Genomic DNA, 26,687 nt, shown 5'->3' on the forward strand with positions numbered 1-26,687 from the left:
CAGTGTAAATTAAAGGCCACGGGCAGTTCTTTTTTAGTACGCAGCAGTTGGCTACACAGGCAGCAAGGTTGTCCTGTGTCCTGCTGCACATGATCTGGTTTTACACTGCTTGGATCTTTGTGGACACCTCTCTGGGTTCATAAAGTTGATAGCTTGTGTACTGTATTACTCTGTATATTTTTATTCCTGTTGTAGAAAGTTTCCATTAAAAGATGATTTGCTCAAGAGGCCAGTTTGCCTTTCATCCTGAGCATTTTCCTATGTATTATGAAATCAATAATGCTTGAATAAAAAACTTGAAAAATGGATGTGTCTTAAAGTATGCGAACAAGGAGCTCTGAAAAAAAAATTAATATGTTTTATGGTGATATGATTTTGGATCTATGTCTTCTATTCACCGCTATTCCAAGCATGAACCTGTGACAAAATTAAATTGTAGGCAAAAAAGCTAGTGATAAAGATAAGGCTTCAAAATAAATTCTGTTTCTTGTGAAAAAGTGGTTGAGTGAGTTGGATGAAATGGCAGTGTAATTATATAGTAGCAAGTTGAAGTTTGATAGCTTGGAGCTTATCTTTGCACAGCATGCCACCTTCCCCCCAACCCCTGGTATGGCACGTTTCTTTATCAACACTTCATTTTTAGTTGTTCATTTTAAAATAATCTTATCAAACTTTAAATTTGTTCCTCCTAGAGATTGTGGAAGGAAATTCAGATAGTCATTGAAGTGCACAGACCAAAACAGTTTTACTAAAATATCCCCAAAGGTAAAATTTTGGGTAGTTAAAGTGAATATTGTGAATTCCCAGCTCTGCAGGATTCTTTATTTTATTAACACTTCTGGAACTAACATTGGTTTTGCAGTGATAAAGGATAACAGAATACAAGACTCATGTAAATAGTGCCGATGCCCTAACTGACCTAAAACCAAGGACTGCCTGTTATATGCCCGTATCTATGGGACTGGTTCCACTGTTGCAATAGTTTTCATGATTTGGAAGATTCAGCAGAATGAAATGGTTTAAGCTTTAATATATACATTTTAAGTTACTAGTACACTTTTAAATAGTTCAGCAAAAATTACTTCATTTAGTAGTCAAGGTCTTTTATCTGATACTTGCTTCCTTCCCCTCCATGGATGCTTCCTGTTTTCCATGTCCGTCCCCACATCCCTCCATGTATTTCCATGTACCTTTTCCTGTTGTCATGCGTTCTGCTGCAGCTGCTCCTCCAATGCCTCTCCACCAAGGAAAGGCTCCAAAGCTGAGCTGGCTCCTACACAGTGCCACAGAAACACACTTTGTGGGCACCTACCTTCACCCCTGGAGCAAGGAAGCGGCACCACTTAGATCTCCAGGCATGCTACCATGAAGCAGTCCGTGTACCATTAACAATGCACGTCCCACTTCTGTAGCCCCTCCTGTGGTTTTGCCTTGCCCCCTGGGCTTTTTGTATTGTGCAAGTGGTGCAAGCAAACCAACAGGAAAGTAAGATGAGTCAGGTCTGTGACAGTACGTAGTTAAATCATGTCTGTGCTTTCATGTGTGATTCAGTTACCCTCTCTCTGATGGTTCTTTCTATGGAAATAAATTGTGGAACAAGAATTGGGAGAAAACAGTTTAAGGAACCATCCTACCTATTACATGTGGAATTGCACCTTCAGAGTTTCAGTAGGATTTGGCTGTAAAACAGAAAGCCAGAGAGACTCTGCTTGTACAGGACTGTCAAATACATCTTAGTTCATGAGTATTTCCAGCCCTCCTTTCTCCCGCTTTACAAGAGAAATATGACTGTGTTTATTTGTTGCCAATGTTCCAACGATAGCATAACTGAGGTGGAGTAAAACAAAATCCTTTTTTAAAAGGTGGAAGCGCATGTGAGATGATTATGTGACCAGCATTTTCTTATGCATTTTTATTGAGGAATATGTTTTGTTTCCCTTCCTTGTTTCTTCTCCTGCTGCAGGGGATGGATGTGGGCACATGGTGATGTATCAGGATAGTGGGACCCTGGCATCCAAGAACTATCCCGGGACATACCCAAACTACACTCTTTGTGAAAAGAAAATCCAAGTGCCTCCGGGAAAACGCCTCATCTTAAAAATTGGAGATCTGGATATCGAATCACAGAAATGTGAATCCAGCTACCTTACCATCCAGAGCTCTTCAACATTGCATGGTATGTAAAAGATAAGGCAGTGGTTGATGCATGAACTGGTAGAAATGTGAGTAAAGGCTGGGTCAGCAGAATGGAAGAAATGTCAGCTTTTGTCCTTTCCTCCTCTTTTTTTGTATTCAAGTGTGCTGTTCTCAGTATGGGAGGCCACTGACCGCACCGTGTGCTGCTCTGCCAAGGCTGGAGGTGCTGCCATGCTGCTCTGTGGAGGGGCCCACCGGGGCTTGTGCCTGCTTCTGGCGCATCCACTGCAGGGGCTCTGCCCTCAGGCCTGCAGAGCCGTACTGTCACAGCTTTGGTAGAGCAAGTACGTGGATCTGTATCGGCCCTGTACCCTTCTCGGGTAGCTCACGGGCTAGACAGAGGCGAGATGAGAAACTGGAGCCAATGATCCTGCACGTCTCTATTTCCTAGGCAGTTCAGGGCTCAGAGAGGAGGTAACCTTTGTTAATGCTACCTATTAGACACTGATAACCTTTGCTAATATACAGGCTTTAATACTCGAAGACATTAAATATGTGCAGCCAGTCTGCACTCCTGTGAGAGATTTGCGCAGGAAGATAAGTGAGTAATCTGCTACAGCTGTGCACTTAAAACAGTCATAATGACAACGGGATCCCCCACAGGGAGAACCTGAGGCCATTCTCAAATCAGTTTTCTCAGCCAGTTGTCGCTGAAACTTTTGATCTGCTCTTTCTAGAAGAGTCAAACTGATTTTCAAGTCAGTGCACCCTTTTTCACAAGTCCAACTTAAAGTCAGGGCTGCAAGAAGTTCCACACTGCAGAAAGAAACTAATGGATTGACAGTTCATAAAATTTTGCCTGCTGGGAGTGGGCTCTAGCCCTTCAGTCAGCTGAGGCTGAATGTGCTGTACTGGACTTAACAAGCAGAATGGATTCAATGGGAAAAGACGATGAAGAGATGAGCTATATAGAGCCTCTGCAGGTTTTCAGCTCACCCAGCTCATTGCTTGGCTCAATAAACTGTGTGGCTCTCCTAAGATGAGGACTCATAAGATATCTTAGTAGTAGGAGGGGGTGATTGCCTTTCATTCATGAGCATGATAGGCCTATCACTCATCTGGTAAGATAAGATCAGGTGAAGTATTATAGCCTTGCTTGCAAAGGAAGGTAAAGGTAATTATTGTTCTCATGGGGGAGTATACGTTTTGAAATTGCCTTTGCTAAGAGCGGGTAGTGACGTGTTGATGCCTAAGCCTTGCATAGAGCTTGATTTGAAGCATAGGGAACATCTCTGTGTGTGCTGGGATGGTTTTTTTATGTTGTTTCCTTCGTTTCAGATTGGTAAGTAATGAGTTGCGTTCAGCTGAAGCAGTTTGTACTTGGCAGTAAGAGATTGGTGATGAGTATTGCATTATTGTATCTTTGAACAATTTTTATGGATGCTATCTTGACAATTGTAATCAAAGGCTTTTCTAGGAAACAAGGATAAATCAATATATTGTTTTCTGAAGTGAAAAATCTTGGATGTTGATGGCAATTCCGGCTCCTTACATGTCAGCCTGAAGGTATCTTCATGTAGTTCAGTCTGCAGTTACTCAGCCTGCAACCATGAAATACCTGTGTGTTATGCAATGAAATCCATATAATGAATTTCTTTAAAGTATTCCCCCACCCATTTTCAGACCTGACTGGTAATGTCTGGTGCATGTGGACTGTAAATTTGCATTCGCAGTAACGAACTGCACAATTAGCAGATTTTACTCATATGATTAAACAAGTTTTATAGCTTAGGCAGGCATACCATCTGTAATGGTTTTTGTGATCTGCAGCTTGCTGTAGACTTTCCCACTAGCATACCTACAGAGTCTCTGCTCTACATTCAGGTAAATCCATATGGAAAACCAGTGTGGAAATAGCACTGTATGCATAAATTCATAATATTACTTGTATTTTAAAACACATGGGAATTCATAGATGAGATAAGAGCTTCTGTAAGTCGGTTGTTTCAATAGTCTTGCTATAGCTCTGGGGTTTAATATGCATTTACATAAACAAAAGAAGTTTTGTGAGTAAGCACTGTGAAGTCCATTCAGCCTGTTAAATGACCTTTTAGGTAGCTGTTTCTGAGCCTAGATCTCCTCTTTGCAACCCTCCCCTCTTCATGAACATCTACAGGCAGGACGACATCTTCCCTTTGGCCACGAAGATATTGACCTTTGCCATTGAAATCTTTCACTGGACAGTGGAGAGTTGAAAAGATTTTGCAGGCATTGAAAACATCTGTGCAATTAAAAACTAATCTTTGCATGTTTTCTGTATTTGACCTGGGTTTAAAAAGGAAAACCTAAAAAGCCAAGTATGAAAGCTGGTGGTGTGAATGTTACTCATGTTTCAAATTAGCCAAGCAGTCTTTGCTCTTTATAGAAGAGGTTTGCAATTATAAGACAATAAGGTCTAAAGGGAAGTATGTTTTAAATACCATGCTGATCTCTTCAGCTCTACAGAAGACAAAAGAGAATGTTGGTATGCATACAAACATCTGTTGAGGAGTGTATCTGAAGCTTAGAAATTGGTCATAGGCAAAACACTAGATTATGTGCATAAATATAAAATTAGTGTAAACAAGTCTTCAGATGACAAAGTATTGTTTTCCTTTCAGATTTCTCCCACGTGCTGTCTTTACATTTAGCTGTGATTCATTCATCGTTATAACCTTCTGCTGGGATTCACGCAGTACAGCGAGGAGTAACTCAATTCATGTTTGGGGTATTTATGTTCCATGTAGTAAGGGGAAGCTGTCATATATAAATGAATGGATTGATTGATTTATGTTAGTCATAACATGGATTTCTTCACTTTTGTAAGTCAGTGACTACGGATTAGGTGACTTACATGCAAGTTTTATTTAAGTTCAGAGCATTCCGTAAATTTTTAAGTTGATAGAATAGTACTATGAATCTAATTCCTTCCTAGAAAAGCCTTGTTTTGTCTCCTAAAGCCTCCCTGCTCAATGGGACACAAATGTGATGCTACAGTTCTTCTCACCTTAGATACTTCTCAGCTTTGATGGACCTGTGAAAGCAGCCACTGCAATTAGATTTCTCCAATATTGCAATCAAAAGGAAGTCATTATATAATCTTAATGAAGCTCTAAAACTGGAGACATAAAGTTGCTGAACACTGTATCTCTGGGTTATTACTCTGCAGACTATTCCTCTGATGTTCACAGGAGGAAGAAACCTGTAGCAAGCCTTTTCTTTCAAACTGTTAGCTTTGTATCCAGACTTAGATGTGAAAATATTAATCATCAGTTAGCAAAGGTAGTCTAACACCAGGTTTGCTGAAACTGAATCACCTTTGTCTGACAAACCTTTAAATATTAGCACAGCTTTGCACGTGTTGTCTCTGGGGGAAATAAATAGATGATTATGTTCTGTTTCAAAGGCATAGCTTTGCACTGGATGAAAATATGGAGGGTTTTTGTCCCACAGAAGGAAAATCTAGAATAAAAATAAATATAAAGCATGATGTCATGGTGTAGACAAGGTGCAACCTTTACTGAAATGCTTTTCTTCTCAAGTTAATAGCATTAGCTGAGCATATTAAAAATACTGAGCTCTGAATAAGAGCTTCTGATTTTTTAATTAGTTAAAGGAATACGTGAAAACAAGATTAACTATGTGGGCCCTGTAGTCCTCAAGAACAAAACTTTCACTACTTGTGAAGGTGTAACATAAAAATGTTTTAGAAGTTCGACAGGACCTGCTTTTAGTCAGTTTCTCTGAATGTCTTTATCAGATTTCTGTACCTCTTTTGACCCTTCTTTCTTACTTTTTCCCCTCGCTTTCCCCAACTAATGGCTTAATATTTTTTCCCTTAATTTGGTGAGATGATCATCAGTCTTGACTGGAGAGATAGATGAAAGAAGAGATAAGTGCCTACTTACTTCTCCATTCACTTGCAGTCAGTAGGAGGTTGATGTGTTCCTCTGGGGTGGATGTCAGATCTGCTGAGTGACTAATAATAATTTGGAGAGTTAGTGCAGTTACCTTGTTCTTGCATAATTTATAGCCTGTAAGTAGCGTCAAATAGATAGAGAAATTACTGAAAATGCTTCCTCCTCCCTGCACCCCATCACTGAGAGTTGTTAGACAAATTGAGCATTTACTGATACATGAGTGTCTGACGGATGCTGACTGAGTGTGTGCATGTGCCTGTATGCACACAGGTGTGGGTGTGCAGGAGAACTGAGCGCTTTTTGGATGCCTTCTACCTGTCATTATGACTTGAGGGGATTCATCAAACTGGTCTTTCCTTATTATGTATTGTAATAAGTGTCTTGCTTGAATAAAGGGAGTGTCCAGGTTTCTTTTTTGCCCCTCAAAGGAAACTTGTTATTACAGTATTGTTTCTGGTATTTCAGGAAATCCAGGGAAATGCCCAGACAAGTTCTCGCTGAAGATCAAGTTGAGCAGTTTCTTAATAGTCAGAACTCTTCTAACATTAGGTTTCGCCTGAGTGGTTGCAGTATCCCAAGGTTTCAGCTCTGGAAAGATTTATGCAACGTAGAATGTCTGTGTTTGTTTTATCAAATGAACTCTTTTTTTTTCCTCTTAGTTGCATAAAATGTATTGTGTATTTTTCTGTGGTTTTTGTTAAACAGCTGCAGTTCTTTATTAATGATTCTTAACTGTTGCTGTGCTCCTGTCTTTGGGTTTGGCTAAAACCACAGCCATGTTAGAAGTGGGGGGTCTCACCTGAGGTCAAGCAGGTCAGGCAGACCTACAGCCTGTGCAGGTGGCCCAGAGCCTCCCTTCTTAAATTGTAATTACTTCTCCGGCCTGATGCTACTTGGGTGCCTTTATCACAGTTTTTGGCAACGCTTTGGAAATGTTAACTGAAAGTTATGTTTGTTTTTCCTTAAATGAGAAATGCTTTCTGCTCAGGCTGAGGTCAGACTGTGGTGCACAGAGTTAAACGCTGAATAACCAGCCTGTCTCATGCTGACTACTTTAGTCAACTCCTATCTACTGAGTATTAAACGCCACCTTCCCCATGTTCTGCAAAGGACACAGAGCAGCACTTTTCATCTCCTGGCATGTCCTTGTAGGGTCACATTGGTTATCCCTGCGCATGTGCGTGGCAGGGTTGGAGTGGAGAAGACCTCTCCTCTCAGTAAGGGGGAGAGGAAGAATTACTGCTTATCAAAGTGAAGCATTTGTGTGAAGGTGGAATGGGGATGAATTTCAAAAATGCAGATGTTTTCATGCAATGGGTCCTTGCTTGTTTTGTGGGCTGTTTGTGAAAGACTTGCACTCTGGCTGAGCTTTTAGCTCTTAACGTGAAGCAAGTATAATTTGCGTTCCTCGCATCCCCTGTCCTTCCCCTGCTACTGAGGTACTTCCAAATTGCTTTCTTTGAGAAAAGCTACTGACTGTAAGGATCACAATTTAAACATTGTTTCCCCCAAACAAAAGTTAGGAAATTATAATCCTGGAGAGGTAAATCCATAGGATCATTGCTACACCCATGTAGCGAGCTACATAGCTCACTAGCTATGGCTTACTCTGCAAGTAAAGACAGAAAAAAGGGAGAAGATTCCCTGTTGAACAGAGGATGTCATGCATTGATGTCTAAACTGAGTTTCTTAAGGACCTCTGTGAATGTTAAGCTTCAGATTTCAAATGAAGTTGAGGAATTTGAAAGCAGAACAAGCATAGTAAGGTGAATATGCAATAGCTAAAGAGGGAAATAATTACTTTTGAAAGGAAGCAAAACCCTTACAGAAGAGGCAGAAAGTATTAAGATGTACAGAAACAAATGGCATGTAGGCATTGCCAGCTGGTGTGAGAGAAGGGTCCTCTAGGCACAGTGCTTCATAAGGGAAGCAGAAAAAATAAAGGAACATAATTCAGCAAAGCAATCTCAGGAAGTATGCCAGAGCCTGGTTGACAGGAGAAGTAAACTAGACCTCATAAAACCAGACAATGCAGTAAAGATCGTCAGATTTGCAAAACAACACTATTAGGAAAAAGACAAAAGCAGTAGACTATTGCTAACATTTAAAATATAAACAACATGTAAAATAGTCTCTTCAGTCTCCAGAGGAACCAGCCAAAGGATATCCACGAGACAATTTACCCTGTATCTTGCAGGATGTTAATATTGCTTGGAGGCGGTGATTCCAAAATAAAAGTATTTCATGTAAGCCGCCTAAACCGTACTAACACATCAGAAGTTCTGGACGACATTAAATGTTAGTTTAATTATCGAGAATATTAAATTAGGTACATTTGAAATCCCATGGCTCCTAATAGCTCTCCTGCATAATTTAAAAAAAAACATATATATTAAAGAATCTGTAGCGAACAGACGGAACCATGGTGGGGTCAGCTCGTTAATGAGACACAGAAGGAAGAAAAGGACCTGGCATCTAGTTGTAGCAATACTGAAATATGGAAAATACCTACTCAGTTCCATGACATGTAGCACATCTGTTTATTAAATCAAATGCTTTTCTTTGTTCTTAGTAAATAAACCTGCCTGCTTACCCCAGCAGAGCTCCAGCCGAGTCACTTTAACAGGAAGCAGGGAGAGAGACCAGCATTCATGACTTGTTTTTCAAGCCAAATATGCAAAACAACCCACCTCAAACTAACATTAGAAGATGAAAAACTGATAACGTGATCTGGCAGTTCTCAAAAGGGATCTTAAAAAACTTTTGGCTTAGTCCCAGGTTCAGGAATTAAATATTTATCCAGAGTCAAGTCCAAATGCTGCAGTAGAAGTTAGCAGAACCCCTATAAACAAGTTTCTCATTTTCATACCAGACACAAACCAAGGCTTTCTCCATCATCCCTCCTCTCCGCTATGGTTGTACAGTATTCATACAGACAGCCTGGGGAAATCAATAAATCCTAGGTGGAATGGACAGAGAAGAAGGGAACATGTGAGTTTTCGAAGTAGTCGATAAAGTAGTGGTTTTGTCACCTCAATTGCAAGTGGAAAATACTGACTAGTAAATACAGTTTTAAGATGAAGTCTGATGTGCACAGATGCTGATTGGTTTTAATCTTCTAATGTCTATAAAATCTCACAATATGTGCATTCAAGGTAATGGGTAAGTCAGTGGAGAAGAAATCTAGGTGTTGCTGTGGATATAGAAAGTGCATCTAATTCAGGCACATCACGGAGCCTGGGAGACTATCCTTTCTCTGGCTTTACATTAGCGGAAATGGAGGACTGCTGTATGGAAGTGCATAGGAAAGAGTACCTGTGGTTAAAAACAAAGACATTATTTTTTAAAGAGAATTGGAAAACAGATGAAAGCGTACAATTCTCTTATCAGTCAAAACTAAACCCAAAGAATTGTCTTGGCCCTGAATTGGTTTTATTTTCTAAGCATTACTAGTTGTCCTCCTGGCAAATTTCTTGGAAGAGAATTAAAAGGTTAAAAAGGCTACTCAGCAAAACCTTGGCAAAATGGAGAGAGGTGCAGCTAAACCTAAAACAATATTCTGGGTAAATCAAATCAGAAAGGTGCTTATACTGGTCATTTTAAACACAATAAGCACTGAAAAGAGTGGACCACCACCTTTTTCTAAATACAGACTGCATGTGTCTCTAGTTCTTTCAGGGAGTAAAGAACCTCTAAGGCAAACGGGTGTCTCCTTGGTTTCTCTGAGAACAGCAATAGAGGGGTGAGATACCGCTTATATGTTTTTCTAAACCCTACCTCTCAGTTCTCATTTCTGTATTTGATAGCATGGAAATAAACTGTGCTAGACCTCAGGCAAGTCTGAAGACCTGGGAGTGTAGTGCTGATAGGGTATTACCTGAATTACTGAGAAGAAATGTGTTGACATATTTTGCAAGGCTTCCTCAGTTTGCAATGAAAGAACAAGTGAATGTTTTGTAGTAATGATAGATGTCCCCCTATTTTTTCTTTCCAAGTCTATGCAGAAAAGCGATAAACTTACGGAAAATATTTCTTCCTTCATTCATCCATTCCACCAGAAAGTGTATGCTCTTTCTTGCTTCTATATCCTTTAAGGAATTAATCCTGGGCCTCCTTAGTTTTGAGCTACTGATGGGAATCTCTCAGTGCACCAGAACTTCTCTTGGCAGTAATAGCCTGGTAACTCTTCTTGTATTTATTACTTAAAAGTAGAAACTTGTCTTTAGGCATTGCAGGCCGATTTCTTAAGCTGATTGTTTCTGAATTTTTGGCTTTTGTTTGGATTATAAAACTCTTATGTGTCTAGACTATTTTATTTTATTTTACTGTTTTTGCTCATGACATGTGATTTCTTTGTATAATTATCTGGAACGTATGTAGACTTGCTGCTGGAGGAGACACATAAGCCCTGATCCAGCCAGTGTGTGGTTGAGTGAATCAGCCATCTCAATTATACCTACAGAGGAGATAGGTCACTGCCAATGGCTGCGAGGGAGAGAGCCAGAGAGCACTTGTGAGAAAATATGTAGAGACAGTCCATGAGGGAAGAAAAGGACTAAAGCTTTCTCAGGTGTTTTAATTTGAAGAAATGTGATGCCTCCCTGTCTTCTTCCCTTTTCTCTCTCCTGAAAAAAAAATAATCTAAGTTAGCACTTTACTTCTCCCACTGCAATCTGACACAAAAGACCTTCTCAAATAAATCACTCGTGCAGTTGTCTGGTATGACACAGTGTCAGATGCTGTCTTTTTGATAAGTTCATTTCCTAAGCAATTTGTTTAACCCTTTTTATAGACATTGTTTTCTCTGACTAAGTCATGAGTCATTTTCAAACACGAGTACTCCAGGGAAATGTCACACTTGTCGCTTGTTTCCCTGCCTGCCTGGCTTCGCTGTATGATTTTTATAAGCCAAAAGACAGACTTCCTCCTTTGGTTTGTCCAGTTCTGCTGACAACTGGCTGTCGTTGGATCCGACTGGGCTACTCTGTAGGCTGATCTTATAGTTGTTATAAGGCCAATGAAGTATTCAGGAGAGATCCTCCCAACGGGATCAAGCAAAATGAAGAAGCTCTTAGGAGCCTGTTAGGAAGGGTACCACTCATCAGATTCATGTTGTGCTGTGACTGTAATTTTTTGTACTTCAAAAGTCAGTTCCATGTTGCCCTAAAGTACCCACCAGCAATAAAATGAGGTTATCTAGGAAAAATGCAAGTGATCATTTTTCATCTGGAGGATTTCCTTTAGGACACAAAAGCTGCCATTAACCTTAACAGAACAGGTGGGCTCAGGGCTTGTGAAGGGTCTTGTTTGTTTTTTCTCTTGGGAAACAGAACAGCTTGATGTTTTACAAAAGTCTCTTCTTAGCAGTTTACATTGTAAGTTTCCTCATAAATTCAGAAAAGTCTACCCAGACTGCTTTGGATTTTCTGTGTCATCTGTTCCTGAGGGCAGCCAGGGACAAGCGTTTGCCACCCAGGTGTGGTGACAGGAGGCAAAAGCAAAAACTGTGGCAATCTCAAAAGAAAGCTCCCCTCAGGAACTGACTTCTGAAAAAGAAAAGGTAATTATTAAGAGTCCTGGGCGCGCCTGCTGTCACAAGGAAGGAGTGTCCCAAAGTGTTCCAAGATACTGCAGTTTGTAGCTATAAACCCCTTATCTAATTCAGTGTAAGCTCAAGGTTCTTGTCTCCCTGTCCTGCTCCCTTCATCATCCTCTCTCTCTCCCCCTCTCTTTTTGTTTAAAACTCTAGGGACTTGACCTGTGTACTTCAATAGTACGATGATGTTTTTAAGGGAAAATAAATCAAGACAGGTTCTGAGTCAAGTGGTACTGCCTTATACTACAGTTTGGCTTGTGGCACACAGGTCCTTGAAAACGAGGTACCCTGTTTGTGATCTTCATCTTTCCTGGGTGGCTGCTGTGCTACAGCAGCATGAGCTGTTCGTGCCTGGAGAATTTATCTAGGAGACCCTGTGTAGAGCCCTTGGATTGCTTTTGAACGTTCTGTTCTTTTTTCTAATGAGTTACTGCTGGTTGTAAGCATGCTGTACTTCAAAGGCTTGAAGGGCATTAATCATTCTCTTAAGGCTTATGTGATGAGAGAAGTAGATGCTGGAATTGCTACCATGGAGAGACAACTGGATCCTGGCCACTCCTTCTCAGGGTAACTTTGGAGCTCGTACCCATAAAGGACTGAAGCCAAAACCCTTTTGTCAACATTTGGATTGGTACTGAAGGAGAATGAGTGTGTTATGAAACTGTTTGCTAATTGTGAGAATATTCCAGCCTAATTATGTCATCTAAACTTCTGAAATCTTTGTTCTCTCTGTAGGGCCCTACTGTGGTAATGTGATGCCCATCCCCAAAGAAATCATTCTGGATAGCAATGAAGCGACTATTCACTTTGAGAGTGGATCCCACGTGTCAGGACGAGGCTTTCTGTTGTCCTATGCCAGCAGTGATCATCCAGGTAAAGTGAAATGCCAAAGTAGTAAAGGATTAGTGGCATAGTCCTTCCTATTTCATTATCTATCTTCTCTACACACACAGATTTTAGTCAGAATGTTTTGTCCTAAATATTTCCAGATTAGCATGAACCATGATATTAATAGCATGTGTACAGAAGCAGTTGTAACATTAACCAGATATAATAGTTGCTGAAATCTTACCTAGACTATTTGCAACACAGGCCCAGTGAAAGATAAAATCAGTACCTTCTCCTTGAAGCACCACTGTATTCTGGGCTCCAGCCTCTACCACGCAGTGATAGGATGAAGGAATAGGAGACATTAAGATTCGATTCCTGCATTTAATGTTCCAGGGGTCTGTGCAACTTTGCACAGACAGGGAGAAAAAGGAGATGAAAAGAAAGAGGGAAAACCTCTTTCTGTTGCTTTCTAATAAAATTGCTTAAGTATTATACCGACAGGTTTTCAAACTAATTTCATGTTTAGCCAAATATTTGTCTACATTTCTATGTGCTGCAATGGGGATTGACATTTGTAAACTTTTCACAGATCTAATCACGTGTTTGGAACGAGCAAACCACTACACAAAGGCTGAATACAGGTAAAGAGGGTTTGCAGCTCTCAGCATTCTGGCTTGCTTTGCCCTATCTGTCATCTGGTTCAATTGTTAGAAAATGTCATCGTTCTGGTTTTCTGGAGAATTTTTTTGAGCTCCAATGCTGTAATACTGCAAGGCCCGGCTGTGGGAAGCAGTAGTGCAGAATGGAAGTCTGCAGCCCAGAAAAATGAGGGCATGGAGTTACAGAGCTCTCAGCAATTCTCATTAGGGCATACGTATACATCGTATATTTAAAAAGAGTTTCCACTTTGAAATTCAAAGTAGCCTCAAATATCAGTGCTTCTCCTGAGAACAGATCACATCCTAGCTGATACAAGATTATCTGAGGACAACCTGTAATTTCGTGGTTCCTTGAACTTTGTGATAGGATTTGAAATGGTAATAAATTGTGCTTTTCTGGCTGTGTCTGGATGTGCATGTAGGCTTCTTATCTGGGCTGTGCTGAAAACTCATGTGGTAATATTTCTAGAACAAGAGGATTAAACAGAAATGTCCTTGCAAAACTTCTCTGGTTCTTTGTGTGCTAATTTGTGCAATCCACTCAGGAACTCGAGGGCCTATTTGTTTACCTTGTAGACTCATGAACAGAGCATCAGCTAGAACTTACTGCTAGAATACTTATTGGTTTGAGAACATTTCTTCTGTATGAGTTTGTTTCTGTGTATCATCACTACAGTTCATATTTTAAACAAGCCTCTTTTCTCTCACTACAGCAGATACTGTCCTGCTGGCTGCAGGGACATAGCAGGTGACATTTCTGGGAATATCAGAGAAGGATACAGAGATGTAAGTACACAGAGTAATGAAGGGAAATTTCTAAGACAGAAGAGAGAAGCATAGCACAACTTCGTTTCACCTTTTCTGCTTGATTTTTGTCAGTAATTCTTCCCAGCTGTGTTAGGTATACCTTTTATTGTCAGTATATGAGTATGTTATCAGTATATAAGCACACGGAGACACTTTTCAAACAGACCAATCAATTGTGTGAGAACAAAGTCCACTGACAGTCAAATACACCTACTGACTACTTGTGGTTTCTGGCTTTCTGGAAGAACCCTGCATTGGGTTTCTGCCTTTTGAGGCAGTGGCCATTGACATTTTAAATATTTCTGCGACTTTGGTTTTTACTTGTTTGGAGCCCATGTGCATTTCTTTTCTAAATTTATCTCTCGTAGGGAAAAATATTTCAGTAACACGCGGGTTTTCTTTAAGATCATGCCTGCAGTATCCCAGCAATCTGCTGTTAGATGAAATAAATACTATACACTGCCTAATCACATCCCACTGATAACTATCAACCTCTTGGGTTGTTTTGACTGCTCGTTCTTTAAAGCGGAGAAGTTGCCTGAGTGTTTGCATTTATCCACAGTTCATACCACACAGTGCTCTGCTCTCTCTGTCCCTCACCCTGGACTGTCCTCCCATCATAGAATCCTAGAATGGTTTGGGTTGGAAGGGACCTTAAGAGATCATCTAGTTCCAACCCCCCTGCTGTGGGCAGGACACCTTCCACTAGACCAGGTGCCTGTGAAATCTTTACATCTCTCACAGTGGAATAAGTTTAATCATACCACTGAAGTAAAATCCCTCCCCATCACAAATACAGCAGTTGCTGAGTTTCCAAAAAGTTAGTGTTCATGTTTAACCTGTTCTTCCAGTTAACTGAGCACACTGCTCCAGCCTGGAAAGTGGCAGAGCTGAAAAAACAAAGAAACGCCACATTACACTCTAATTAGCTGGAGTTATTCCTGCCCTTCATTCGGGTGATTAGGAAAGAAAAACAGCACATGGCATGACCTCATGCAGATCTTATCTGCGCTGAGGAATTTTTGTTAAAGGGGGATTCAGCTTTTCTGATGGGAAGAACCTGCAGGGCTCTCCTGGAGACCTGCTGCCTTTGTGTCCCCACACTTCCCAGCACTCCTTCAAGGGGACAGCCTAGCACCCCAGCTTGGCATCCCAGCCTGTTGAGTAGCATAGCCCCGAATGAAACCAGTCTCTGCCAGTAGCCCCTGGGAATGTCTCCTTTGCATCTTTGCACTGGCACTTTACTGCTCTCACCTAGCCCAGTGGTATGTTATTGCTACCTAGTTGGCATACAAGTTGTTCTGCCTGTATTTTTCAGCATTATCCCACCTCAAATACTGGCAAATGGGCTGTACTTAAAACCCAGCAGTAGCCAGTCATCACAGCCAAATCTCCTAACGTGACTCAAAATTCTAAGGCCAGTAACAGATAGGTCTGCCTTCAGGCCAGTCCATCAAGTAATTACTGTTTTGTCTTTGCAAAGAAGAGTTGCCGTTGCCTTTGACTTTGTTTTCCTGAGGAGTGACACAATATTTACTAGGTTACAATCTTACAGCACCTTCTTAGAAGCGGATTATTTGCTTTTTCATGTGTGTGGGGGGGGAAAGGTGACTTTTGGAAACATTATTTTTTTCAAAAGATTACTGTTCTTTCTCGCTCCCCTGCCTCTTATTCCTCTTGATCCTTTGCTGGATTTTATGAGCTGTAACACCTGTATAAAAGTGGCTTGGAAGTGAAAGCATTAGCAGTTTGTCAGACTGATCCTCTGAGCTTTGGCTTCTGGCGGCTTCTGCCTTTCAGACCTCGCTGCTGTGCAAGTCAGCGATACATGCAGGCGTTATCGCGGATGAGTTGGGCGGTCAGATCAGCGTCACCCAGCAGAAGGGCATCAGCCACTACGAAGGCGTTGTCGCCAACGGTGTCCCCTCGCATGAGTGAGTACCGTGAGTACCGCTGGCAGGGCTGGCTCGGGGAGCGACCCCCAGGGCACAGTGCACTGCCCAGATCAGCAGAAGCAGGTGCGGATGATTTTTGGGGGAGGAAAAAGTGTTAGATATGGGTCTAGGGGCTTTTGGCCTTTGCTCCTACAGCTTTATTAACATGGTGTTGGCATTGCATATAGGAAAATGTTCCAAGTTTTCAGTGGCTCTGTACCATGTAGGGTGGTATTTTCTTTCTTTGCCTTCTATTCCTTCCAAAACATATTTGCAAATCACTTTGTTAGCAGATACATTAAAGTATGATGTTCTGCAACAAACACCTTTAATCAATGTGCTAATAAATCATGATAAATTCATGTTAAAGTTTAAAAAAAAGCTAGGAAGAATGAATAAATAAAAAATGCTGTTGATCCGTAGGGGATTTAATGAACAACCTCTTAAATGTTGTGTTTTCGACATGTGCAGAGTTTTTCTCATTTAGAGTATTTATAGCAAGGTTGTTATATTTACCACTTATCTTCTGACTTTTAATTGTACTGTTGTTGAGGTAGAAATAAATCCTCTAATCTCTATCCAGCACATTAAGTCCTTCCAGCAACTGCCTCTGTCATTCCTGTTGGTTTATACTTTTTAATTTTCAAACGTTATCTGGTTTTTCATGAGGCTTTTTTTTTTGTAGGGAGGGAAATCTCCTGAGTCCCATAGCCTACAAGAGCTAAGGGAACATGTCTTTTTTATACTTTTTTCCTGTTTTCCCCATGATTTCCCTACACCCTTCTGACAATTTTAGAATCATGGTTTCATTCATGGAAAAAAAAGAACCGCTTTCATTTGGTCTGTTGCTGTGCTTAAACTTCAGCCCAGATTGAAATGCTTTATATATAACAGCACTGGAGTATACAAAGCTGGGTAACATGTAGACCACTAGCCAAAGGCCTGTAAAGCCTAAGTATTTTCTGTTTTTCTTGAAAGTTAATTGCCAAAGACATATAATGTGTAATATAAACTTGTCTCAAGCAAAGCAGGACTGAGACCTCAGCTCAGACACCGAGCCCCTCTGTAAAACAAAAATACAAATTCTTTCCATCACATATGCCAGTTTAGTGCAACCTTGATTTAAATATTTTGTGCCATATCTAAAGACGTAATAGAATGGTTTACATATGTTTGTATGTTCGCAATCCTTGAGAATCCCAGGAGTAACTTAGACAGTAGCACATAAAATGTTACAATGAAAGGCAGCTGGGATTCCCATTTGTATTTTTTTCACAGTACAAGAGCTAGTGGACAATGAATGAAGCGTGTAAGACAGCAAATGTACATGTGCTGGGGAAAACCACTGTTTGCATAATTAACCCATCACCTTAATTGCCAAGCATCCTTTTAACATTGCTATTGACAAAATATCCTATGCATTTCATGTGAGTAATAGAAATACCCACAGATATGCAAACTTACTTGTATTACATCAAGTGGGAAAATCCCATTTATGTGAAGGAGAGCTGAGACGTGCACTTCCAGGCTGAAGCCAGCCTTTATGGCTTGGGTTTAGCCCGTTTAATGTGAGGCCCCTGAGAGAGCATTCTAACGAGAAGCGCAGCCCCCTTAGCTCTCCTGCATACCGAGACAGACAGAGGCACTTCTCCAGCATGATGTACATCCTGAAGGAACTGAATTGCCCCAAGGAGACAACTTGGGCTTTCTACAGTTGATACAGGGAACCATAGGTAAATGGGCTCATACTGAGTTGGATGCCTGGAAACTAGATGGCATGGACTTTGAGAAAAATGGGACCATGAGCGCAGCACTTCCCAGGATGCTTCTGCTGCTCCTGGCAGCTGGGACAATCCCAGGAGCAGATGAACTGCTGGTGTGAGCCCATTATCCCAGGAGAAGGGATTTGGAGGATGCAGGGAAATCAGTCCTTTTATTTCAAAACATGAAAAAGTGTTCCTAGAAACAGTGGGCCTGTTTACTAAGCAAATGAACCAATGCATTTCATGTTTTTAAAAAGGCTTTTAGAAGAGGTATTTCCAAAGCTGCACAGCTTCCCTGTGCCCGTGGTACATATGTGCTGCAAGAAATTCCTGTGACACAGCCAGTGCCAGCGATAAAAAATTGGTGCTTGGACAGCAGTGCTTTAAGAGCTTTTTAGATGCCCTTAAATAAAAGCTTACTCAAGTTTTTAAAATATCCTTTATAGCAGATTTTAGTACTAAAAATTTAAATTATTTAGTGACTTGAGCTGAAATTGACCTCATCAGAAGCTGCTGCTGGAGTGCATCGAGCTGTTCAATACCTGCTTTGTGACAGGGGAGCTATGGCTCACTTGCCAGCCCGCAAGAGCTGACCTTGGCCTCCCAGACTCCGTTTTTCAGTGCACGTGTGACACTCCAGCATCTGTGAGGTTTTCAGTTCTCATGATCCATGCGTGGACCTGCACCTGCAAATCCTATAATGAAGATCAAGTGGCTGGATTTATTGGGCAGTTCTGATATCCCAGTACAAACAGAGGGGGGGGGGGGTAACTTTGTAATGTGCCCTGGGCTGTGTCTGTACATCTGTGCACGTCAAATCATTTGTCTTTGAAAATGTGAGAAACGGCATGCTCATGAATTGTGAAAGATGAAATTCAGGGTTAACCTGCACTGCTTGTAAAAAGCTTGCTTGAGGCTGACTCTGGGGGGAAAAAAATATTTGTTGCTAACAGAAATTTATTATGGGAAGCAGCATCCATTTTTTGCAGAGCTGCTGGCACAGGTCTCCCATGCACTCCTGCCACTGGTACTGTTGGTGAGGCAGGATCCTGAAGGTTGTCAGAAAAATGAGGCGCATGGGGCAATACCACCCCTTAAAGGACAAAGTGAAATTTGTGTGACAAATGCCACCTGTCACATTAGGAAGCTGATGAATTACCACTTACTGAATTAGTTTGTCCTCTTCGGTGACTTACAGAATTACAGCAGAAATGTTTCAGTTTGATTTCATAGCTTCATAGACCTTAGAAATGCTGACCTCCTCCCTTTCTTTGCTAAAATTGTAGCCCTCTATTTGAAAGGAATCTGGGTGACTTTTTTATTACCGAGCTTTATCTCATAAATGAGTATTTGAGGAGTGCTGTGATTTCTGTTTTGGGTAGGTCTTACTGATCACGATAGGTGTTTATTTTCTTCTTTTCTCTTGAAACAGATTGCTTTGCTTCACTAAGGAAGAAAAAATTGGTTTGGCTGTAATGTCAAACTGGTTTGAAAAGAGCAGAGTGCATCTGATCGCCCCTGAGGGTTGCCTGGGGGGAAGATGTGGGAGGCAGGGCTTGAGTATCTCCTTCTAGCTGCTCTACCGCCTACATGCCCAAATAAATCAGCTCCCTCCCAGTGCCCTCGGTCGTCTCTGAAGGGCTTCGTTTGCCTGTAGTCATTAGTTTTCCCTCAGTGACAAAAAGAGGCAGTGTTTTTATTGACCTTGACGTGGGACCACTTTCCTATTCCCTGTTTGCAGCGCTCTCGAAACATACGGCTGTGTGCATGGCTGTTAGCCCACAGACAGTACCTGGGGGGAAATTTTCCTGGCCAACAACAAAGGGCAGCCCAAAAGGGAGCTGTCTTGATGCTTAAGTGCAGAAGTTGTTTTACTGCTCAGTCACACTGGCCAAGGCTTTTCAAAGGGGCAAGTGATGCATGCAGCTAATTGAAGCGATGTTGAAGGGGTCAGATTTTCAAGAAATCCAAACTAATTTCACATTAAAACCTGGGCTTTTGTTTTTAATAGGCAACCAGTCAGAGTCATCAGTTCTGGAATGAAACCTCAGGGGCATCTCGTGGGCAATCAGAAAGCAGCTCCATGGGAGGCCAAGGAAAGCTCAGCTTTCCCTTACAGTGGTGATTTTATCTTGCCCTGCATCGTGCCGGGTTGTATGGAGCGGCCCAAGAAATGCTTTTTCTCCTGAAGCAAAGCAGGCGTGTCAGAAGGAGGAAGAAAAGGGGAGCCATAGATGTTCTCCCATTAATGAAGCAAAAAGAACCATTCCTGATGGGAGCTGTTGGTTGTGGTTATAACAGAACTGATGCCCATCTGTGTTAAAACAAGGAGTAGTTTTTATTTGGTCTGGCTATGATATACCTGTAGCCCTGGTAGGAATGGCCAGAGCTGGCATTGTTTAGTCACCATCAAGCAACCGTTAACTCTTTCACAGTGCTTGAGACTGGATTTGCTTCTCACTAGATGTGGGCTTAGACTAATAGAAAGTCACTGGTTTTGGTGACATTGTTCTCATTGAAGGTACTGTTGGTGACAGGAGACCTGGGCACAGCGCTAGAGCCGCGCACCACTGGGGGCTCCAGGCTCCAGGGGTTCGCTTTCCCAATCCTGGCTCTTTTGAACGCTCTTCTGTTGCTGGCCAGAGGAGCAGAAGGGGAAAGCATTCCCACAGCAGTACAGGGCCCATGCAGAGGAGAAAAGGAGAAACATGTGGCGAGAGTTGCAGGCTGATGCGACGGGGAGGCAGTTTAAAGCATAGCAAATGCTCCAAACTATTAATGAGCTGATCTGGGTTCGGTCACGGTGAGAGATGCGCAGGAGTGCTCTCACTGGGGTCAGTAACCAGCCAGCGCAGCGAGCAGCTATCCGGCCAGAGATTTTGCTAGATAGACAGTGGTTCTGCAACTGCACCTCGGCATTCCCGTGGCCACCTCCCGAAAGGCTCAATTACCGTTTTCTTTTCTTGCAGTGGTTCGCTGTCAGATAAGCGGTTTATATTTACTTCAAATGGTAAGAATAATGGCTTTATTTTTAGCTATCCAAATTTTACCTTTTTATGTAAGTGTTTTCTCTAAAAGTTTTGAAAAGTAATCAGGAGAATGTCAGGCTGTGTCTAGGAAAGATATTTTAGGACAGCAATTTCTTAGAATTGGCAAGTGAATAAAAAAATTGAAGGGATGTGAAGCGAGCTAGAAAGAAGCAGAATAGGAATAGGTCATACGCACATAGACGAGCAACAGAAATAGTATTCTGCTGTTACATTTCTGGTGCCAGCATATGAAAAATGGCAATCAGATAATCCCATTTTTATGTACTTTAGGTGACAGAAAATGAAAGCAGTTTCTCTTCAGACATTTATAAATTCCATCTTCATTATACAAGAGGAGAACGAAAACATAGGAGGAATGAAAATATATTTACATTGCACTGATACAGAACGAGTTTTTGTTTATGACTTTCCAAGATGCAAAAGCATCTTTAATCTGTCAGGCTGTTCATTTGCATGAAACATAGCAAAGGGGGGGGGGGGGGGGAAATTTTGTGCTTGTTCATTTGAATTATATTTCAGTCATCTGAGATAAAATCATTTACTATTCCACTGAAAACTGTAGAGCACGTAAAGGCCTTTGAAACTGCCAGGGAATTATTTTTAACTTCATTGAAACCTTATTCCACTGGCCCGTTTTCTGTGAAGAACCTTGATGTGCAGAAATTTTGTGGGTTCTTTGGTGGAGTTTGTAATACTTACCTGCAGCTATTATCTTCATGATATCACCTCTTGGCAGCAGCATCAAGGAGCTACTCTAATGAGTAACTTTTCTAGCCCTAATTGCAGGTGAGAATCATGCAATATTTACAGTAAAGTGTTCCCTTCGGTACAGTGCCTTCATCTGAGAAATGTTTTGTACAGCAAAATTAGTTAATGCCAATCTCAAAATATTAAAATTTTCCTTCTGAAACATTATATTAAAATACAAGAAATCTTCACAGGAATGAGACAAAACTGCAGAGATTAAAAACCAAAATGGCAAAAATAGCAGATGTAGTCGGAAGGTGTCATGTATGTAGGAGTTAAACTGGTAAAGGAGAGGGACCGCAGCGCTCTGGTACTGGATCATCCACTACGAATTGACTGGCAAACACTACAGCTAACGGAGAGCATCAGGCTAGCACTAGATTAAGCAACATCTGACTTTGCTGTTGTGGGTGGTCTTCATATGTTGCTAGCCTAATATAAAAATACGCTGTGAAAACGCGAAATAACTCCTTCTGCCTGTCTGTGTGGGGACTCCTAGGCTGCAACAAATCTCTCAGTCTAGAAGATGGATTCCTCTCCAAGAGCCAGGTTACTGCATCTTCCTACTGGGAGGAGACCAACGAATTTGGGCAACTTTTCCAGTGGTCTCCCAGCAAGGCTTGGCTTCAAGTCCCAGGATTAGCTTGGGCCTCTAACCACAGCAGCAGTCGTGAATGGTTGGAGATAGACCTGGGAGAGAAGAAGAGAATAACAGGTATGTCACTGGTCATTAGCAGCTGGGGTTTCAGCTGGAGAAGAAACTGAATGCAGCTGAAAAGCTAATAATGCTCTAATGCAGTGTTTCTTTTGTTGAATGTAATCAAATGGTCTGCACTGAGGACTATTATTTTCCTATTTAAAAAGTCATGGCTATTTACAGGACTGGTCTTCCTATAGGGATACAGGATTGAACTCAACTGTCACGTATGCCTGATCTGTAAACATGCTGTTAGGCTCAGAACAAAATACTTACACAGGAACCAGTAGAGTCTGGATGGTTGGTAAATGACTGCATAAGATCTGTTAATGGTGCAGTTCTGGAATCAGTAAGAAACAGTAAAGTCATAGCCTTTGAAACTGGCCCAGGTGAAAGAAATTCCCATTTCCAACTCCTGGTTTATTTGTAAAAATGTAAATTACAGTTGCTACTAGAGATATAAAGACTGCTGTTATGGATCATAATATCAAAAAGCAATTACTAGTTCTAGAGTCATTAATTTGGGCTCCATTAAAAATTCCATTGCTTTAAAGTCATAATTTAAAACTGATACCCATTCTTCACCCAACTTTTAAACTCAGTTCCAACATAGCTTGAAAAATAAATTAAGACTGAATGCAAAGTTCTCCCAATTGTTTTGGTTTCTGTGTTTGCATTTGAAATTGTTCCTTTATAACAGACACCTAAAAAATGAAAATTTATTTTGCATTTTGTTGAAAGGGATTAAGACTACTGGTTCTGGATCCACGACACTGAATTTGAACTTTTACGTAAAGACATTTACAATGAACTACAGAAATAACAACTCGAAATGGAGAACTTACAAAGGGATTCTGAGCAATGAAGAAAAGGTAAGGGTAAGTGGGAGGGACAGGAAAATGCAGAGCAATAATGTGTATGCCGCCTTGACTTTGAAAGGCAGGCGTTCGCTGTCAGGAAAGATCAGGAGTTTCAGACTTGTCTAGACTTGGGTTGTCCTTGCCAGTGTAATTTACGGCCATGGAGTAGATAGTGAGCTTGTTGAAACAAGGAAGCTATCCAAGTTGTGAGACACACGCAGGGAGGCATGTGTATATCCGTACCTTCTTTTAAAAGAACAGTGTAATTAAAGCTGTACAACAGGCTGTTCGGGCAAGTCTTCAGCTCAGCTCAGCATTTGCCTGCACTAGGGACACCGTACCAGTGCAGAAGCAGTGGTCAGTACAGCACCAGCAAAGACGAGATTCGGCATCGGATGCACCGGGATGGTCAACCCATCCCCCACAAGCAAAACAACCTACTGGGGTAAAAGCAGAGGGCTGCTGGTGGGGCTGTACCCTCACACGCAGCCTCTGTCTGGCCGCCCTACAGTCACCAGGAGCTGCACCGCTCCCTGCCCTCGCTGGTGGGGCCCTTGTGACACAAGTGGGCACACAGCCTACATCTGCTAGGAGTTGGTGTAAGTGAACTTAACGTAACTGCTCTTACACCAAAATACCTGTCTACACAACAGCTTTCACAGGCTCTGAGTGACTTTAAGAATGAACAGATAAAAGCAGCACAACTAGTTTCTGCAGACAAAGGATGTGCTACACAGGTTTGTCTGATAACATTTTCCCCAGAAAACCTCCTGTTTCCTTTCAAACAAAAAAAAACCCCAAATGCAAAATCCCCCCTCCCTGCCACCACAGGGTTCAAAGTCAGACCTTCACTCATGATTTCGGCTTGCCTCAGGATAATGCTCTACTTTGTCCTCAGTCCTGATGGCAGCTTTTAAAAACTTGGTAGAGTTGTGGAGAGATTTCCTACTAGCTCTGATTTTCTTAGCTTATATGACAAGGAATTTCACTGCGCAACATCAACTGGTTTAATATTTTTAACTGTTGAACTGAGGCGGTGTTGACCCAAAAAGTGACAAATCAACGTGGCTGAACTGTGAAGGCCAGCCATTAAAAATCTGCAGGTTTTCAGATTTCTACAATGACTTGTTATATACAAATAATCTTATGGAAGTATTGTATATGATCTTAGTTTCAGCTAAGGTGCGTGACAAAACCTGTCCCATCAGAACCCCATGTGCCTGGCATTTTATCTAAGATAATGCTGAGCTCACTTCCCTATCTCATCAGGCTTTTAAGTTTTCCTAGGTCATGCAAAAGCACCTCCAAGAACTAATTTTGCAAGGACTACTGTTCTGCACATGGGCTTAGCTGATTCTGGAAAATCCTGTGTAAGTGGAGGGAAAAGGAGACACAACTACATAGTTTAATAGTCGCTCTTCAAGCTTGATACAGGAAGATGACCATTTTACTAAGATGTCTAGAAATATTTCACTTCATTTTTTTCTTTTTACATTTTTATCCCCTGTTGCCCAAGTAAGGGTGCTGCAGTGCTATTAAATAAAAAATGATTGCATTATACCAGCATGCATTAACTAGAAATTACACAGAATTGAAACAGAGTGATAGCCTTTCTTCTCAGAGCTAACAGAAAAATGCAATCATCTGTCAGAACTGAAAAAAAAATATTTCTTTCCAGAACTCTCAATTCCAAAAATCTTGTGGCTGTATCTCAGATTTTCAATATATTAATTTTAGGATAATGCAAAATCTTTGAAGTCAGATGTCAGGAGCACTTTGAAGAAAGAGACTTTTAAAACAGAGCAAACAATGTGCTTACGTTTTGTTGCAGGTATTCCAAGGCAACTCCAACTCTGGTGACATAGTACGGAATAACTTCATCCCTCCAATAGTGGCCCGTTACGTGCGAATTATCCCTCAAACTTGGAACCAAAGAATAGCACTGAAGCTTGAGCTGATGGGTTGTCGAATAATGCAAGGTATGGGGTAAGCAGTGCTCCCCAGGCATGGTGCCTCCAAATCCCCCTGTGCTACCACAGTGCCACTGATGCCCCCTTCTCTTTTGCAGCTAATAGTTCGTTTACACATTCAATGTGGCAGAAACCAAGTCAGAGCACAGAAACCTCCCTCGGAAAAGAAGACAGGACTGTTACGGAGCCCATCCCGTCAGAAGAAACTAACTTGGGTAACACTACCTAGCCCTGCATTTTCTGTAGGATCATCATGTCTTCAGCCCAGCCTGGGTGAACTTAAACTTTCTTCACAAATCAAAACTTTTAATTTTTCTTTCAGACTCTATTAAAGGTTAATGACAGGGAGAAGAGGGAGGTTGGTTTTGCCTTAAGGCACAGAAAGAGCTTGAAAGCCTTAATTTTCCTTGATGTGTGAAACATCAGGGTTCGGTTTCCCTGTCATATTGGCATGTTTGCTATGCTTGGCAGGTGGCTCAAGGGACTATACCGAACACTCGTCAGCATTTTCTGCAGGAGCTTTTCCTCACACTCTTCCTTTATTGTATAATTTTGGTAGTACGTGAGGCAGTAGTCTCACAAAAATGTTACTGGAGGGGGTCTAGTGGAGGGCTATGAACATTGTTGGGGGACTGGAGCATTTCCCTTATGAGAAAAGGCTGAGAGAGCTGGGGCTGTTTAGCCTGGAGAAGTCTGGGAGGGGATCTACATCTACATCTATATATCTTAAGGGCAAGTATCAAGAGGACACACAAAAGTGCCAGGCTCTTTTCAGTGGTGCCCAGTGACAGGGCAAGGGGCAACGGGCACAAACTGCAGCACAGAAAGTTCCATCTGAATATGAGCAAAAACATCTTTACTCTGAGGGTGGCAGAGCCCTGGGACAGGCTGCCCGTAGAGGCTGTGGAGTCTCCTTCTCTGGAGACATTCAAAACCTGCCTGGATACAACTCTGTGCCACCTGCTCTGGGAGAACCTGCCTCAGCAGGGGGTTGGACTAGATGGTTTCCAGCGGTTCCTTCCAACACCAGCCGTTCTGCGATTCTCTCTATGCAATCATGACTCCTCCCAGAGCAGGTCACTAGCTCTAAGCAGCATACAGTAGTGCATGTAATTAAACACTTTTCCATAATGCCTGTGTTCATGGGGGCTCAGACAACCTTGATTTGCATACTTCTCCCTGAATTTGCAGTCTTCATCCTTTAATGTTGTGGAGCTAAATCTTTAGATCTTAAAAAGCAAACAAACAAAATTTGTTGCTTATACTGACTGTTTGGTGGACCCGTAGCCAGGCAGGAATTACCACACCCACTACACCAAACACTGCTACCCATAAACGTAACTGATAGCTGTAGAAATGTCTCTTTAAAAAAACCTGGTTGTAAGAAGCAATCACTGTAAGAACAAAAGCTCTTCTGAAACTGCATTGCTTTTGCCAAGAGCAAGCTCAGTTCATCTGTGCAGCAGTATGGTGAATTGTATCCACATTCACTGAAAATTAAATCCACTGAGATTTCATCTGCTAAATTGTAAATACCCTGTGGACACATGTACCACCTTATTCTCACAGACTGGTGTTTGTTAGAATAGTGAACGGTGCACTCCTGACACAAGAGCCACCCCACTGCTAATTTTCTAATCCCTGCTCTAAACCGTGTTGTGTTAGAATTTAACAGAGG

The 26,687-nt window shown here is 41.6% G+C and overlaps 1 protein-coding gene across 1 annotated transcript in view; it reads left to right on the top strand.

Annotated features, from left to right (window-relative positions):
• DCBLD1 (discoidin, CUB and LCCL domain containing 1) overlaps positions 1 to 26,687 on the top strand; it is a 50,310-nt gene that overhangs the window by 14,218 nt on the left and 9,405 nt on the right. The window contains exons 2-11 of the mRNA XM_037392346.1: positions 1,964 to 2,176; positions 12,427 to 12,564; positions 13,112 to 13,163; positions 13,895 to 13,967; positions 15,789 to 15,922; positions 20,655 to 20,695; positions 21,982 to 22,197; positions 22,921 to 23,051; positions 24,871 to 25,018; positions 25,108 to 25,224. Of these exons, the coding sequence (XP_037248243.1) occupies positions 1,964 to 2,176; positions 12,427 to 12,564; positions 13,112 to 13,163; positions 13,895 to 13,967; positions 15,789 to 15,922; positions 20,655 to 20,695; positions 21,982 to 22,197; positions 22,921 to 23,051; positions 24,871 to 25,018; positions 25,108 to 25,224 (1,263 nt within the window). The remainder of the gene's footprint in view (positions 1 to 1,963; positions 2,177 to 12,426; positions 12,565 to 13,111; positions 13,164 to 13,894; positions 13,968 to 15,788; positions 15,923 to 20,654; positions 20,696 to 21,981; positions 22,198 to 22,920; positions 23,052 to 24,870; positions 25,019 to 25,107; positions 25,225 to 26,687) is intronic.

The sequence above is a fragment of the Falco rusticolus genome, chromosome 6, assembly GCF_015220075.1.
Source record: "Falco rusticolus isolate bFalRus1 chromosome 6, bFalRus1.pri, whole genome shotgun sequence".
NCBI classification, from domain to species: domain Eukaryota; kingdom Metazoa; phylum Chordata; class Aves; order Falconiformes; family Falconidae; genus Falco; species Falco rusticolus.